General features: G+C 40.8%; 1 protein-coding gene across 3 annotated transcripts in view; it reads left to right on the plus strand.

The window, feature by feature from the left end:
- Positions 1-17,687, plus strand: part of SYNE2 (spectrin repeat containing nuclear envelope protein 2) — a 257,014-nt gene that overhangs the window by 100,462 nt on the left and 138,865 nt on the right. For all 3 annotated transcript variants that reach the window (XM_075843762.1, XM_075843764.1, XM_075843763.1), the window contains exons 35-42: positions 1,238-1,399; positions 2,068-2,169; positions 2,953-3,108; positions 4,576-4,700; positions 4,781-5,072; positions 7,161-7,325; positions 9,675-13,364; positions 14,876-14,977. In XM_075843762.1, the coding sequence (XP_075699877.1) occupies positions 1,238-1,399; positions 2,068-2,169; positions 2,953-3,108; positions 4,576-4,700; positions 4,781-5,072; positions 7,161-7,325; positions 9,675-13,364; positions 14,876-14,977 (4,794 nt within the window). The remainder of the gene's footprint in view (positions 1-1,237; positions 1,400-2,067; positions 2,170-2,952; positions 3,109-4,575; positions 4,701-4,780; positions 5,073-7,160; positions 7,326-9,674; positions 13,365-14,875; positions 14,978-17,687) is intronic.

Below are 17,687 nucleotides of genomic sequence, written 5' to 3' on the forward strand. Positions count from 1 at the left end.
TTGACACTCCGTTTGGATGTTTGTAAACAGAAAAGCACGTGGTGCTTTTCTGTTTACATTCATCCTTTTGACAGCTCTTGCGCGAATCACGCAGTTCGCACGGAAGTGCTTCCGTGCGGCATGCGTGGTTTTCACGCACCCATTGACTTCAATGGGTGCGTGATGTGCGAAAAACGCACGATTATAGAACATGTCGTGAGTTTTACGCAACGCACTCGCGCAGCGCAAAATTCACGCATTGTCTGCACTGCCCCATAGAGTAATATAGGTGCGTACGACACGCGTGAAAAGCACGCGCGTATATTACGCTCGTGTAAATGAGGCCTTAGACTGAAGTACCTTGAGCCAATCAGATGAAATGATTCTGAGGACTCACCATACATCTATACAAAATCTTAATTCCAATTTTTTATATTCATCTTCACAATTTCAGATTTTTTTTCCAAATTCAGGACTGAAATGGCGCTATCTACTGTTCGTAACTGCACTGATATATATTGTGGTTACATCTTAGTGTCCCCTTTAATTTGTATTGTAAATGTGATAAGCCATCTGCAGTTGGTGGGCCAAATTATATTGTCAGAACCTGGGTACACCAGAGGATTTCCTGATGGGACAGTCCAACCTTCTCTGTTGCTATATGCATTCTAATTTTTTATGAGATCATCTTATACATTTAAAAGCTATGTTTACACAAGGCATTTTTGCAGTAATTCAACCCCTACACACACACACACACACACACACACACACACACACACACACACACACACACACACACACACACACACACACACACACACACACACACACACACACACACCTCCCCTGTGTGTAGTCAAAACCCCTCCTTATCTATGTGCTGTGATCTGTTCCACAATGATGCAGTCAGCCAAGAAGAGATGGCCTGTGTGTCGTGGAAGAGACCACTAATAATGGAGGGGTTCTGACTACACTAAGAAACAGTAAATGAAGTTGATTACCTGTTGGTTTTTTTTGGTCTCCTGCTATAAAGTGGAATCAAAGTAACAACAATAAATTGATAAAGTATAATCCAAAAACAGTTCTCTTATTAAACTTCCCTGTATAATTACTAAATGTTGTAATACTACACTGTAAGGGGTAAAGCATTTACAATATAAAAAATAATTTGAAAGTGTTGCGGTGCTATGTTAGTGCCACAACTATTCACATTTCACATTCTGAGTTTCTACTTAACTCTAGAATTTGCTTACAGGTATGTGAAAAACTTGACGGCTATAATGAAAACTTAAAAAGTTCTGTCTGTCTGTGGAACAAAGTTCTTCATCTCTCACAAGAGATGGAGCCTTGGACAGAAGGAAAAATCAAGTTTATAGAAAGTGCAAACCTCACAAGTGATGATGTCCGATTGCTATATGTAAGTATTTGAGCGTGACTTATAGTAATAATCTTTACTTTTTTAGTTTGTTTTTACTTTTTGATTATGAGTAAAAAAATAATATATCCACTTTCCTACAAGGAAACCATCAACAAGCAGGTTAACCGCTTTTGATCTAATTATTCATATTCTGCTCCTCTATTAAGTACTTTGAATGAACTTCAACACATGACTATCCATATAGCCTGGTTAAAGCATGAATACCTGCATTGAGTATTCATATATTAGATAGGAGGGTTATGAGGAGTAAGAGTTTTTTTTTTTTTTTTAAATTAGCAGAAAGCTGCATCTATATAAGCCATTGGCCATAGATAAAAAAAAATTGTCGATCATGTAATCCGTGGTCATGCCGAGTCCTCAAGAGGAGGAACCACTCTTTCTTAGTGGCTCTCAACTCCTTATGGGGGATTCACAAGCAGCGGACCCACCTCTTTGATGTTGTCATCATGGAACAACCCCTTTAATTTTTAACTATTTAGCATCGATCCAAACAATCACTATCACAGTAAAATTTCAGGACAGCCATCATGTGTCCATGTATTGGATTCTGTTAGCTAGCAGGGTGCTGTATAATACACAGCAAGGACCACTATATTAAATTTGATTAAAAATTTCTGACCATAACATTTTTGATTATTTTCCTTCAGACGGAGCTTCAAAATCAAGAGAAACTTTTGGAGGAAATCAGTAAGAAATCCACAGAAATACAAAAACTTTTACAAAGTGATGAACTTCCTTTTGAACTACAGGTAAAAACCGGAAGCTGGGAACTCCTATGATGCAAGTCTAGTAATGTAGTAATAGAGGCGTTTTCTCATCTGTTGCTTGTTGTGATGGGTTGTTGAGCATTTTCACTGTAAAAGTTTGCACGTATACCAATATTTTTTTTATTTTGGTGCATGGGGATCAAGATCTTTATACAATATTGCTTAAAAGGCATTGTTTAGTTTAGAAAACCTATTTTCATATACTCTATTAGGGAATTCAGAGTTTGTGGATCTCCGCTTTGGACAATCCCTACATGTTAGAAGGGTCCCTTGACAATAAGCTGATCACAAAGTGTTCCCTGGTTGTAACCCCAGCGATCAGCTGTAGTATGTGGGGAAACCTGACAGTAAGTGTTCAGTTTCCCTGCAGCGCCACCACAGGGAAAATGAAGCATTACACAGTTCCCAATAAAATCAATGAATTATATGTGTAATGCAGAACAGGACAGGCCCTACAGAGGAAGAGACACTTTGTAACCGCTCACTATTCTGACCAAGAGATGAGGATCCTGAACAGAGGACCCCCCACCTCCCCCCTATTAACTCTAAATGCAGTAATGAGCTATATGAAAATGGGTTTTCTAAACCCTTTAATAGAGTGGGTTCTGCCCCCTCAGACCCTGCACTAGGCATAAATGTATAAATTTGGCCTAAAGTGTCTCTTTATTGTAGTTTCAGGACTATGGAAGTGTTGAATATTTTTTGTTTGTTTGTTTTTATATTTAAAATTGAATTGAATCCAACTTTTTATTCTTTACTATTTAGGTCGTAAAAACTTCTCTGGAGATTAAAATGACTCGAATATCTATGTTTGTGTCAGAAAAATGTAAAAGTGAGGATATATTCGTGGCGGCTTCAGCTTCTGACTCACCAGATAGTTGTTCAGTGGCTAAAAAATTACTACAGATGACAGGAAATGAGGTAAATCCTAGATGTGTAAATATAGTCATCCACTAAGATTATGGCTCCGTCCCAGATGTGTTTCCATGTAGCAAAATTGACTCCAGCCGAGAGTGAAATAATGACATTCGTTTCCAACCACGGTTGAGAGATCTATTTTCTTTCTACAACTTTTGAAATGAATTCTCTGCAAAGTATTTATTTATTTGTGGAAACCATCATCAGGCTGGATTCACACACAGCGTTTACTCGTGTTTTCGGTGGCATTTTTCACTGTGTTTTTTGTACTTTTTTGCCCAAAAACGATGCGGACATGTGTTCCCTTGAAGTCTATGTTTAAAATATGCAAAAGCCTACATACACAGCGTTTTGGTTTCTGCCTTTTTTTTTTTGTTACGATTAAATGGCGCAGCATCCTCTGGTTACGGCATTTTTTCTAGCATTTTTTTTCCATTGGCTTCTTTATAGGACTTCAAGAAAATCACATGTACAAAATAATACTAAATAAAAAACGCCATAAAAAACATGTAAAAATTTTTATTAAAAACACGCATGTTGTTTTTTACATGCGTTTTAAAAGGCTGGGAAAAACATTTTCGGTGCTGTTTTGGCTCCATTTTTTTAAGCCGATGCCAGAAGTAGATCAAAAAGCAAGAATAGGTATTAAAAAAACTGATGCATCTCCTTTCTTTTGTGCCCACTATTGTGTTTGGTTAAAAAAAACGGAGCCAAAAACTGCTTTAAAACTGCGTGTGTGATCCTGGCCTGAAGAAGCCTAGAGTAGGCTGCTATTTACAGTTTGGATCACTTGCTTTTGGCTGGAATCGCACTTGTCGTTTTTATGGCGTTTTTTTTTAGCCCAACACAGGAGTGAATCCAAAAAGAATGAAAAGTATAAGGTCCGAGTCACACACGCAGTTTTGATGCAGTTTTTGCGGCAGCGGATCCAAAAGGAAGGAATGGTATGAATAAAAGACTGATGCATCTCCTTTCTTTTGGATTCACTTCTGTGTCTGGCTAAAAAACTGAGCCAAAAACTGCATCAAAACCGTGTGTGTGTGTGTGATCCTGGCCTTAGGGAAAGACTGATATGTCTCCTGTTTTGCGTCCACTCCTGTGTTTGACTCAAAAGACTGTCACAAAAACTGCATGTGGGATTCCAGCCAGCATACTGTATGATCAAGTTTGCTGAGGCGGAGAATGCAGGCTATTGTTCCATGTTATCAGTCACTACGAGGTTCATGGAGGCCTATTGAAGTAGACTACAGTCGAATAAGTGCCCGATTGTACAGAAAAATGTCTGTCACCTGAATTACGGCTTTATCTGAATTATTCTGTTCAGATCACCTCAAGAAACTCTTACATACAAGATGAACTTTAGGTTCAGAGATTCTTCGAAAAAGTTTCTTCCCAACCTAGATGGAAATAAAACAGGGCACTCTCCAATACCATTAACCCTTACTTTTTAATACATTTTATTCTTACCAGTCCGTACCAGGAGAGCTACAAGCTCAGACAGAAAGGGAGAACTATTCTATGGAGGTAGAGCCTGAAGCCCCACCAAGAGACAGACTGCAAAGTCCCACCACAACTATGAGGGTGCAAGCCAAGAGGTACCCAACTCAGACTGTTGACTGTTGTACAAATACATGTAGCTCGTATTTACTAATGTGAACATTGTTATATCCCTTAGGACTGTCATTCAGAAAGAATCACAGGTGGAGCCACAAGAAGAGGACAGGAGTGAAGCTCTGAGGCTGAGACTGGCGGAGTTACAGAACAGACGGGAAACCCTAAACCTTGACCTTCAGCCTCGAATACAAGACAATGTAAAGAAGTTGGGCGGTTTGAGAGAGCTTTATCAGGAAAGTCAAGACATGATGGGTATATTGGAAGATTTGCCGGCCTCTTCTCACAGTCCCGGTCTTCATGGCCACCGGCTGGAAATCAATCTACTTCTTGAAACATTCATGTTGGAATTGCAGGCAAGAATGTTTTTTGTTTTTTTTTCATAAATGTCATTTTATCCTGTATACAATATGATTATTTTTTTTAATATAGTGTTCACATCTGGTTCACCAGTTGTTTTGAATCCAGAAAGTCTAGAATTTTGTAGCCTTACCAAAGCCCCCAAGGGTGTGGTACCATAACTTTAGCCTAGGTGGCTGCTATGGGGTCCATGGAACCATGTTGGCCATATCCTCTTTTTCTAATGGGTGGTGCGAACCTGCGCAGGACCCTCTCTGCAAATAAACGGCCCCATGTAAAAGTGGTGGGTGCAAAAAACAATAGGCTATGTAGTCCTATAGTTAAAGTTGGGCTGTACAGCACCGGAAAAGTGATCCCAACTTAAGTTTTGCTATCTGCATCCTTTTTCCTCCATGTAGATCGGCGATGACTGCCTTGAAAATAGGGGAGGGGTGGTTCCCATCACTTAATTTTATACATGTGTGTGTGTGTATATATATATATATATTCATTCCATCAGTAATCCCATTGTATAACAGTACAACCGTCCTTTCCGTATTCTGAAGTGGATATTAACAGTAAACCAATAGACAGTATTTAATTTTTAAACTAAAGTACACGAAAATATAATATGCCATAAATGACCATACAAAGATATAAGATCACTGGTACCAAAATTACTTTTTCTATTATTTGTAATACATTTTTATTAAGGGGATGTTTAATTTCTATATATGTTCTAATTCCTTAATGACAGCTGATGTCACTACGAGCAATGGCATCACAGCTAAACGTCTACACATTTATTACTTACAGAATATGATTTAGGTTTCAATGTAATCTACAAAAAAGAATGTGTGAATTTATAGAACATTTCAAATTAAAATCTGAAGTTCACCAGAAAGTCCTTGAATGAACAAGTTAATACTATTATACAATTTCTATAAAGGTTGTCACCCCCCGAGATCTAGTATGGCAAATCTGTCTTGTTATTTCGGTAGATTTGTCATTCAGTAATCTGGGAAAGCTGGATGACAACCCCTACAGGATTTGTAAACGTTTGGGTTGTCAATTATGTAAAATGCATGGAAGAAGCAGATTTATGCAGCTGTCACATGGTCTTATTTTAGGGTCTGTACTACAGCCGCAACTTCTGGGTAGGGTGCCCCAAAGCAAAGATCATAATGAGATACCTGGTGACTAATTTTGCTACAGAAGGTTTTGTTACCCCCTCCATGCCCTTTCCATGAACCTTGGGCAAATTTCCAACACCCTTGTTTGCAGACAATACAGTTTTTCTGGAAAATTTAATTCTACATAGGTGTCTGATCACTGGGGGCTCCACCACGGGGACCCCCACCGATCACAAGAACGGGGCGCCAGGCCCCCCGTTCCTCCTCACTGCCGGCAGTCCTGTAGACTTTGAATGGAGTAGCACCGCGCATACTCGACCGCCACTTAATTCAAAGTTCTCTTTACTACAGTTGTGCAGTGAGGAGGAACGGAGGGCTCTGACCCCCATTCTAGTACTTGGTGGGGTTCCCTTTCCTGTGGATAGGTTATAAATCGTAATCTTGTTATAACCTCTCTAATAAAGGGGAAAAATCCAGCTAGTGCTGGGTCCTCTCTCTCCAAGGGCCCCATAGTAGATTACAATAGGGTTCTTTTGTCATCTCCGTTTAAAGGGGCTGTCCAGATTAGAAAAACATTGCTGCTTTCTTCCAGAAACAGCGCCACACCTGTCCATGGGTTGTGTCTGGTTTTGCATCTAAGCTCCATTGAAGTGAATAGAGCTGAGCGGCAATGCCACACACAACCTGTAGATAGGTGTGGCGCTGTTTCTGGAAGAAAGCAGCCACGTTTTTCTAATCCTGGACTACCCTTTTAAGTAGCACCACAGGGGAAGGATACTAGAAAGTACTTTAGACAACTTGACATAAAAACTTCTATTTATTGGTGATGTATTTACATTGTACTTAGAAATGCCCTTTAAACATAATAGATTTTCAGTTGTACCCCCGTATGGTTTTGTACTGGAGACCTATATAATCCCGGACCCCCATAGAAGATATATTCAGCCAATTATTTATTTGTCTTATTTATAGGATACAATGCAGATACTGGAAAGGCGCCTTGAAGGACATCGACAATATGAAAGTCTCTCCAATGCCCTGAATAACAAAATGACAAGTTTTTATGAAGAGCTTCTTAATTTTAGCCGCTCATCACGGGAAAACGCACCGTGCGAGCTGAAGAGACAGAAATTACAGGTGCAATTGTCTGTGATAATACATTTCTCAATAGAACATTGCTCAATTAGGAAGGCTCCTGGATATATAACCTTTGAAATACACTTTATTCAGGGAGAAAATTGTCCTGAAACAGGAGTAGTTAATTATTTTATTTTTTTTGTGTCAGAGAAGCCCTTTTGCAATGCAACTCGGGTCATTGCTCGTCAGGTAAAAAGCTTATAAGAAAGTCACAAAGGGAGATTCTAATGTCTCATACTTGTGGAAAAGAACATGGGAGCAGCCAATCTGTCCAAATTCTACCTTAAATGGAGCAGTTATCCTCTTCTGCTTTTCAGCTGGACCCTAACACATTAATGTCTGCCTCTTCTATGTAAATCGAAAATCCTAAGCGTTTCCTCTTTCATTGCTTTCTCTTTTCACTCCCATTTCCTCCTTCGTTTCTTTTGTTTTATCTGCTTTGTTATTGTTCTTTATCCTTTGCAAACTTTTTTTGTGTTTTCGTTTCTTCACTATTCTCTTTGTTTTTACATCACTTACTTTTACTCTTTTCAGCAGTTTTCACTTTATGAATCCTTGAAATTGTCACTTTTTTTGTTATTTTTTGGCTTTTTTTTAGTCTGTAAATCAGAGATTTTACTTAACTTTTATCATTGCATTACACAAAACAATACAATAGACTTAAAGGGTAACTAAACGTTCAACAAACGTCTGACATGTTATAGTGACATGTCAGAAGTTTTGATTGGTGGGGGTCCGAGCACTGAGACCCCCACCAATCGCTAAAACTAAGCCGCAGAATCGCTCGTGTCAATGCTGAGCCGCTTAGTTTCTGTTCGGCTTTTTCCAGAAATAGATGTAGCGGCGTACGGACTCAATAGAAAGTCTCCGAAGCTTTTCCTCCACTTATCCTTCTCCCTAGTAAAATAAACATGCATGCTCAGAATGGCGAATGGAGGGCGTAAGGAACATAACTATTGGCTGAAAGCTTTTGAATGTGTACGGACAGATTTAAGGTAGACATTATATATTTGTTGGTGGGAACTTTTTATGATTAAATCCCTATGGCCCAACGTAGATGTTGTTAGCAAGTCCAACTAGAATTCTCTTGATCTACCAACAAATATTTACTGTCTATGACCATTGTTAATGTTTACTTGTGAGAAAAACAAAGGCAAAACACAGAAAATACAGTGCCATTAAAAGCCTGTTCACACCTGCGTCAGTGTTTCTGTTCTGCTTCGTCAGAGGAGCAGAACAACGAAAACACCAGAAGCGCCGATTCCGTTACATGACTGATACCATCGGGCACTGATGTTATCACCCATGTAACGGAACCGACGCTTTCATTGACCCACGGAACTCATTGACTGTAATGGGCGCTGTCGGATTGCTCTAATGGTGGCCATGGATTTACCTGAAACAATAATGCAGCATGTTGCACTATTGGTTCCAGTATTTTCGTCCAGATCTGTGACTGGGGCCCCTAATGGAGCCTCTAACGCAGATGTGAACAGGCCTGCTCACCTTTCTCTGTGTCCTTTTTTTTCAAATTTTTTTTAATTGAGTTTAATATTTCTCCTCCAGTTCTATTTCCCTTTTTTCCTAACCCTCTCCCTAAAGTTTCAACAAAATGACAACAAAATTCTTCTCCTTGTCCCCATTTATGAAGGTTTTGCCACCCAGTAAAAAGACAACCCCTTTAATACCTATTAAGGGATGCTGGCGTATTAGAGGGGTCTCCCATTCAGGACCCTCATCTAGCAGCCTGAAAGGAGAGTTGCTATAAAGAGTATCTCTCGGTCTAGAGGACCCGGCATGTTCATACATTAGAGATAATTGATTTTAAGGGGAACTATGTAATGCTTAATTTGCCCTGTGCTGGCGCTGCAGAGAAACAAAGCACTTGCTGCTGAGTTACCCCATAGATCACATCTGAGTAATGGGACACCCTTGATCAACTTAGGGGGGTTTTACACTGGACGATTATCGGGCAGACGAGCGTTCTGTTGTCGGCAGCACATCTCCCTGTGTAAAAAGAGAGACTCGCTGCCGCCATGATAATAATGTATGGGGAAGAGCGATCGGAGTAACGGCCACTCGTCCCCACACATAGCACCTTGTGACAGGAGTAAACAAGCGCCCATCAACGATGTCTTGTTGATCGGCGCTCGCTGCACCAGACGCTTATCGGTCGGTGTAAAACGGCCTTTATTGTCTGAGGACCCTTTTAACAAAAGAGCACCCCTTTAGCGCTAAGAACTGTAATACTAATATTATTTGTTAGGTCAAATAACCACCGACCATGAATTTCTGTGTTTTCAAATGTGACATTGAATTTAATCCTTTACATTGCCTTTTGTGTTGTAGGCATTGCGTGATGAGTATAAAGGTTTGCAGAGCGATCTAGATCAGGTGTCTCAACTAGCAGAAAATGTAAAGCTGAACTCTTCTTCAAAGGGAATCACAAGGATCGAGGAGGCGATGGACATGCATCAAAGCAAAATGAGAGGATACTTAGAACTAATAGATCATCTGACGCAAGTGATAGAGCAGCCTCCCATTATCGAGAAACACAAGGAGAAGAAAATTAAGAAAGGGTCCAAGAAGAAGTCAGAGCATCGACGGTCAACAGAGGAAACTTCACTGCAAACTACACTGGAAGTTAAAGAAGACTACTTCATGAAGGCTACAGTGTCATCTTTAGTACAGCCAACACAGCAAACTACAGCCCAACCTGTGGTGGAGGTCTCAGTTCAGGAAACGGTAGATGTGTTACAATCTTCAGAGGAACCCTCAGCAGAATTTGCTGTGAAACCTCCAGAGATATCTGCTTTGGAGTCCTCACTACAAACTAGGGTGAAGCTTTTGGTTCAGAATACTATAGTACAATCTGGTGTGGAACAATCAATGCAGCTTACATTGGAAACTTTAGCGCAACCAACTATGGAACCTTCAAAGTATTCTGCAGATGAAACCTCAGAGCTATTAGCGGTGCAGTTGTCTGTGCAATCTGTACTTGAACCTTCAGAGCAAACTACTCTGAAACCAATACTGCATCCTTCAGTAGAACCACAAGTACAACCTACAGTAGAACCACCAGTGCAGTCTACAGTAAAACGGTCAGTGCAGCCTACACTAGAACCATCAGTGCAGCCTACAGTAGAACCATCAGTACAACCTACAGCAGAACCATCAGTGGAACCTACAGTAGAATCATCAGTGCAATCTATAATAGAACCACCAGTGCAGCTGACAATAGAATCATCCATTCAGCCTACAGTAAAAACATTAGTACAGTCTACAGTAAAACGGTTAGTGCAGCCTACAGTAGAACCATCAGTACAACCTACAACAGAACCATCATTGCAACCTACAGTAAAACAGTCAGTGCAACCTACAGCAGAACAATCAGTGCAACCTACAGCAGAACCACCATTGCAACCTACAGTAAAACAGTCAGTGCAACCTACAGTAGAACCATCAGTACTACCTACACCAGTACTAGCAATGCAACATACAGTAGAACCATCAGTACTACCTACACCATTACTAGCAATGCAACATACACTAGAACTAGCAATGAAGCCTACAGTAAAACCATTAGTGCAACCTGCAGTAAAACCATCAGTGCAATCTACAGTAAAACCACCAGTCGAACCTAGGGTAGAACCACCAGTACAACCTACAGTAGAACCATCTATGCAGCCTGCAGTACAACCATTAGTTCAACCTACAGTAAAACCACCAGTACAGCTGACCATAGAACCATCCGTGTGGCCTACAGTAGAACCGTCAGTTCAGTCTACAGTAAAGCCATCAGTGCAACCTACAGTAGAAACATCAGTGCAACCTGCCGTAAAACCACCAGTGCAACCTGCAGTAAAACCACCAGTGCAGCTGACCGTAGAACCATCCATGCGGGCTACAGTAGAACAGACAGTTCAGTCTACAGTAGAACAATCGCTGCAGCCTAGAGTAAAACTACCAGTGCAGTATTCAGCAAAACCATCAGTGCAGCCTATAGTAGAACCAATATTACAACCTACAGCAGAACCACCAGTGCAGTCTACAGCAGAATCACCAGTGCAGTCTACAGTAAAACTACCAGTGCAGTCTACAGTAGAACCATTAGTACAACCTACAGCAAAACCATCAGTGCAGCATACAGTAGAACCAATATTACAACCTACAGCAGAACCACCAGTGCAGTCTACAGTAAAACCACCAGTGCAGTCTACAGTAGAACCATTAGTACAAGCTACAGCAAAACCATCAGTGCAGCCTACAGTAGAACCATCAGTGCCCCCAACGGTAGTACCTTCAGGGCCACCTACAATAGAAGCACCAGTGTCGTATACAGCAGAACCATCAGTGCAACCTACAGTAGAATCATCAATGCAACCTATAATAGAACCACCGGTGCAGCTGACAGTAGAATCATCCATTCAGCCTACAGTAAATCAGTCAGTGCAACCTACAGCAGAACCGTCAGTGCAGCCTACAGCAGAACCATCAGTGCAGCCTACAGCAGAACCATCAGTGCAGCCTACAGCAGAACCATCAGTGCAGCCTACAGCAGAACCATCAGTGCAGCCTACAGTAGAAACATCAGTACAACCTACAGCAGAACCATCAGTACAACCTACAGCAGAACCATCAGTGCAATCTACAACAGAACCATCATTGCAACCTACAGTAAAACAGTCAGTGCAACCTACAGTAGAACCATCCGTACAACCTACAGTAGAGCTAGCAATGCAAACTACAGTAGAACCATCAGTACAACCTACAGTAGAAACGTCAGTGCAGCCTTCAGTAGAACCATCAGTGCAACCTACAGCAGAACTATCAGTGCAACATACAGTAGACCTGGCAGTGCAGCCTACAACAGAACAGTCAGTGCAGTCTACAGTAGAGCCACCAGTGCAGATGACCAGAGTACCATTTATCCAGCCTACAGTAGAACCACCAGTGCAGCCGACAGTAGTGCCATCTATCCAGCCTACAGCAGAACTACTAGTTCAGCCTACTATAAAACTAGCAGTGCAGCTGACAATAAAACCATCAGTGCAGACTATAGTAGAAGCACCAGTGCAGCCTATAATGGAACTTTCAGCTCAACCTATGCTGCATTCTACATCAGAACCTTTAGTGCAACCTATGAAGGGAGATTTATTGCAGTCCACAGTGGAACCATTAGCACAAATGGAGACTCCAATGCCTTCTGATGTGATGCCTTCAGTAAAGTCTACAGTGAAAACATCAGTTCAATCTGCTGTAGTCTCTTCAGTGCACCTTGAGCTGGAACCTTCAGTTCAAACAGAAGTTTCAAGAATAGAGCAAAGCACTGTAGAAATATCCATACATCCAACAGTAAAGCCAACAGAAAAACATACAGAATCCCCAATTCAATCTTTAGAAAACCATTTGGTGCAAAGTATAGAACAACTTTCATCAGTGTCTTCATCAATACTTCCTGCAGTGGAGCCTTTATTGCAATCTGCAGAACAATCTGCATTTCAACCTTCTGTGCAACCTACAAAAGAGCTTATGGTGCAATCTACAATGAAACATTCAATGCAGCCTATTGTGGAACCTGCAATGGCAATGAAAACTGCTGCAGAACTTTCAATGCAAACTTCAATTCATTATTCAGGAGAACATGTAGTGCAACGAGAAAAGAAACCTTTTGAAAAGTATGTAGTGGACCGTTCAATTGTGTCACCAGCTCAGCCTTCATTCAAAAATTTAATGCAACCTACAGAAAAACCTGCATTGCCAAACACCATGGACCTTTATGTAAAGCCTATAGTGGTGGATTCAATAGAAGATGCAGCTAAAGATGCAGTAAAAAGTTCAGTACAACTTGCTAAAGATTTAGTACAAGACCATTCAGTAGAACCTGCACTAGAAGCTGTAGGACAACCAACAGTGCAACCTATAGATCAGCTTACATTTCAACCTACATGGAAACCCAAAGATCAGCCTGCACCTCAATCTATTGACACAGGGAATGCAAAGGAAAAGGGATCTTCAAAAAGCAGGAAGAAGAAAAAGGTAACATCAAACCAAAACAGGGTTTTTGCATTGATTCTTATACAAAATTCAGTTATTTAAAAGTAGAAATCTTTATGCATACCAGAATTTCACCTCCGCTGTAATTTATGACATTTTTAGTTAATAGGAATCTGTCACCAGGACAGACCTATTTTACTTAGGCCTAAGAAAAAGAAATCCAAACTCCTGAACCACTTGTTATAGTAGCAGTTTGTGCTCCAGAGCTGCAATTCCATGGAATTGAAACCTGTCTTTAGACATCCGGTTACCCAATTTGTATGCAACAAACAAATACTTCTCTGCTCTTGCCTCCCCCTCTCCATGTCTGTCACTCTTGTGTAGGCTACTGTCATACACATATTGCTGTGTCTACAAAGGCTCTACTATACCTAAGTAGTAGTAGTTCCTATATGAAACTGTACATGCACCCAGGTTGGTAGCAGTGCAATCCCCCTACTCCCATAGAGATTCCATTCATACAATGGAGGAGAAAGCCAGGACAGAAATAACTGGAAAAACTCTTTAAAAATAGGCACAGATGGCATTAAAGAGTCAGGTGAATTATTAATCTCGAAAATCTTCGTTGCAGTCAGGGGTGCAGTGCCCCATGATGAAAGCAAATGTAAAAACAAAATAATAAAAAAATAATTATGATGGCAGAGGAGCAAATGGTATTGTGCACATAGAACCAAATCTCTTAAGACTCTAATAATAATCAAGTCTAAGGTATGGATTCCATTATTATATATGTATATCAATGCATGTGGAGGCCTTCTGGGAAATTAGCCTAATATTTATACAGCACCTAAATAACAGTGCCACACAATGGCCAATTCACAGTGATGAATAATACCACTGTGTCGTGTCATGCTGTGCCCAATAATACCAGTGCCATACAATACCCAAATCAAAAGCCTTGGCGAGGGTCAATGTATTGAAGGCTCCTAAGCAAGGAAGCCTTGAAGCAATTTACCTGATTTACCCCTCCTAATAGCACACAAAACATAAAGGGTGTGTTCACACGGTGCAATTTTGCAGACGGACCGGCAATTGAACTGCCAAAACGCATACGTTTTTTTACCACGATTTGCCGCGGTTTCCATGCTAACTGCTAAACAGCTGAAAATTCTCGGTATAAACGTTTGCATGCCTTTTTGCAGTGTGTTTTTTGGCCGCGTTGCTAAAACCGCAGCAAAACCGCTCCGTGTAAATATACCCAAAGGCTATGAAAAACGAAGAAAAGCGCCACCTTAAGAACTGCAGTGTGTAGTTTTATATTTCCCCATTTACTTTAACCTATTATAAGGCCGCAGATTTTTTTGCAGCTAAAAACATGACGAAAAACGCCACTAAATCGTAGCGTTTTTCCTAAAAACGCTGCGTGTGAATCCAGATAAATTCAATGGATAGTTCTAAAGTTTTTCATTTGGTTCAGTATTACAATGAATTGATTCTGATCCATATGGTTATTGCAGTTTATTGTTTTTAACTTTTCCCTTTTTTCTACAAAGATAAATGCTGGTTCTGCAGGAAAACACAAAGTGGATCGCAAAGCGGTAAAAGAACCCGTGATATCTACGAAACAGACAGACACAAAGAGTCTCAGGGCGGAGGTAAGGGTTAATAATAATGATGCGTCTTTTTTATACTACCTTTATTACTTTTATGTGTTCATTGTGCTTTCCAGTGGATACCAAGCAACAAACCGGCCTGGTCACTATATGACAACTGCATAGAATTGTTTTTAAATTATTATTTCTCGAAGACTTAATTTACATCTGCGTCGGGACTCCGTTCATGGGTTCCGTCAGACCTTTCCGTCAGGGGAACCCATGAACGGAACCCAAACTGAAACAGTAGGTTTCCGTTTGCATCACTATTGATTTCAATGGTGACGGATTCGGTGCAAATGGTTTCCGTTTGTCACCATTGTTTATGGTTTCCGTTGGGATTCCGTTCATGAGTTCCCCTGACAGAAAGGTCAGACGGAACCCATGAACGGAGACCTGACGCAGATGTGAACGAAGCCTAACATAACCTCCTGAATCATAGTATATATTGATGCATTTTACACATTGACCATGAGGGGGCAGCAACTCTACAGCCTAAATTTGCACAGTAATTTTCTTTTAACCTTTTTATATATATATTATATAATATGATCTGTCTTTTCTTCTGAAATAACATTGGTAATAAGTGGCGTGCACAATGTGTGGGAATCTTCTTGATACACAGACAGCTCCATCCACTCCTGCTAAAATGTACTGAACAAAAGGCCTTGATGAGTAAATATAAGAGAGAGGGAACAGGTGCTGCTCTGACTTTATTGGCAACCTTCGCCCCCTAAATGAAAGTGTTGTTCAGGATAATTGCTGGTGGATCTCTTAAAAGGCAAAGAAAAAATAGTTTTGCCAATTTGCTCACAACATTTGTTTATTCGCTGAGATTTAGTAAAATATGTCAATGACGTGGTGTGAATAGCGGCTGATCAACACTCCAGCGGGTCACTGTATTCAGTTTATTGGATTGTAAAAGGTGTCTTTGATCCGCCATAGATGGGATGTTGAATGTGCTGGATTATCAGATATTCTGGATCACCAGACAAACCTAGTAAATATCTAAAACTCAATCACAAAGAGAGAAAACCTTTAGGAATGGGAAGCCCAAAATAAAATGACATGAAATCAACTCCTAAATCTTTAGTGCCATATTACCAGACTTTACGGATTATCAGATGCCATCCACGGTCCCTAGTGTTCTCTGCCTTGACAAGCGGATAAGCGAGAGAACACTAGGGACCGCGCATGCACGTTGCTGGCTGTATAACCGAACAGCCCATACACCGCACGTCACTAGTGACGTGACGTCTACCAGGCAGAAACTTTTAACAGTTTGACCATGTGATTGGTATACAGCTCGTAAACGGAGGGGGCAAAAAGAGTGACGTCACCAGTCATGTGCCCCATGGCAGCATCGGGAAACGGGGCCAATTTTGATACAATAAGTACATTACAAATGTAATCACATTCAGGGGTTAAAAGCACTGACACATAAAAGTGTTAACTACGGAAAACCGCTTTAAAGCCGTACCACGATTTATGTAATATAGACCAAGAAAATGTAGTAGTGTGCGGTAAAATCAGTACACTTCGAGGGTATAAATATTTTTACTATTTCATTAGCTATTTGTACGATTTGCAGTTTTCCTACAGCCGGGGAAGATGATGTGATTTCTCCCTGTACAAAACATAATCCTGAAAATAGCAGATCAGAAGCGCTTTTTCATCAGCCATCCTCTCTTTGAGTCAGTTTACAGTCTCTGTCACGGTTTATAGTTTTTCCTTCCATTAGTACATAACGGTGCAGAACACACAAAGCCGCACGTACGTTAATGCATTGGGAACAATATATAGAAAGGCTACCGGCCTTTTATAGGTTTAATTCAGGATAGTTCGACTATCAGCACTGACGTAGTATAACATCAGGTAACCCTTTCCATTGTGCATAGAGTGTATCTGCTCCAAAAATGTCTGCAAGACTCGCGGGTGCGGCTATAATTGGCGCAGAGCTTGCTGTATCACCCATGCCTATGTGCCTGTGGGGCCAAAAGCCCCCTGCTAGATAATAAGACCCCAGTACTATATATGTAGGGTGTGATTGCATATCACTATGATTCTATAATACAGTACATATTAAAGGGGTTATGGGTTTTCCACTTATTAAACATTGGTGGCCTATTCTTAGTTTTTGATAGTGGGCATCTGACCCCCGGGACCCCCGCCAATCAGACTGAAGGATCTATACGGATAGATGTACCTGGAATTGCAAGTGAATGGGACTTAGCTGCAGTACTAGGCACAATGACACTCCTATGTATGGGGCTGTGCGAGTATACACAATGCAGGGAATGCGAGTGCCCCGTCGCCTTCATATTTACCATCGGTGGGGGATTCTGGGATCAAACCCCAACCAATCATACATTGGTGCCATAGCCATGAGTGTTCATGTTTATCCCCTTAATTTGTATAAAATAATGTTCAGTGGAGGATGTTGGCTAATGGGGTATAAATATCTTGATGTATATTCAGTCGCAGGTATTGGCTCAGCTGTATAGGGGTCCGATACTTATTTTTTTTATATAAATCTCACAAATGGTCCTAATGCAGTTGACTTGGATGGGATCTAACAACAAACTAATGTCTATGGACGCAACCAGTAAGTGCCCTCATGTCGGTCATTGGGGGGAAAAAAGGATCCAACAGACATTTGTTTCCTACGGAGATCCGCAGCTCTTTTAATGGTTAGTTATCACTCTCCCTTCCC

Source organism: Rhinoderma darwinii, chromosome 12, assembly GCF_050947455.1.
Source record: "Rhinoderma darwinii isolate aRhiDar2 chromosome 12, aRhiDar2.hap1, whole genome shotgun sequence".
Classification (NCBI taxonomy): domain Eukaryota; kingdom Metazoa; phylum Chordata; class Amphibia; order Anura; family Rhinodermatidae; genus Rhinoderma; species Rhinoderma darwinii.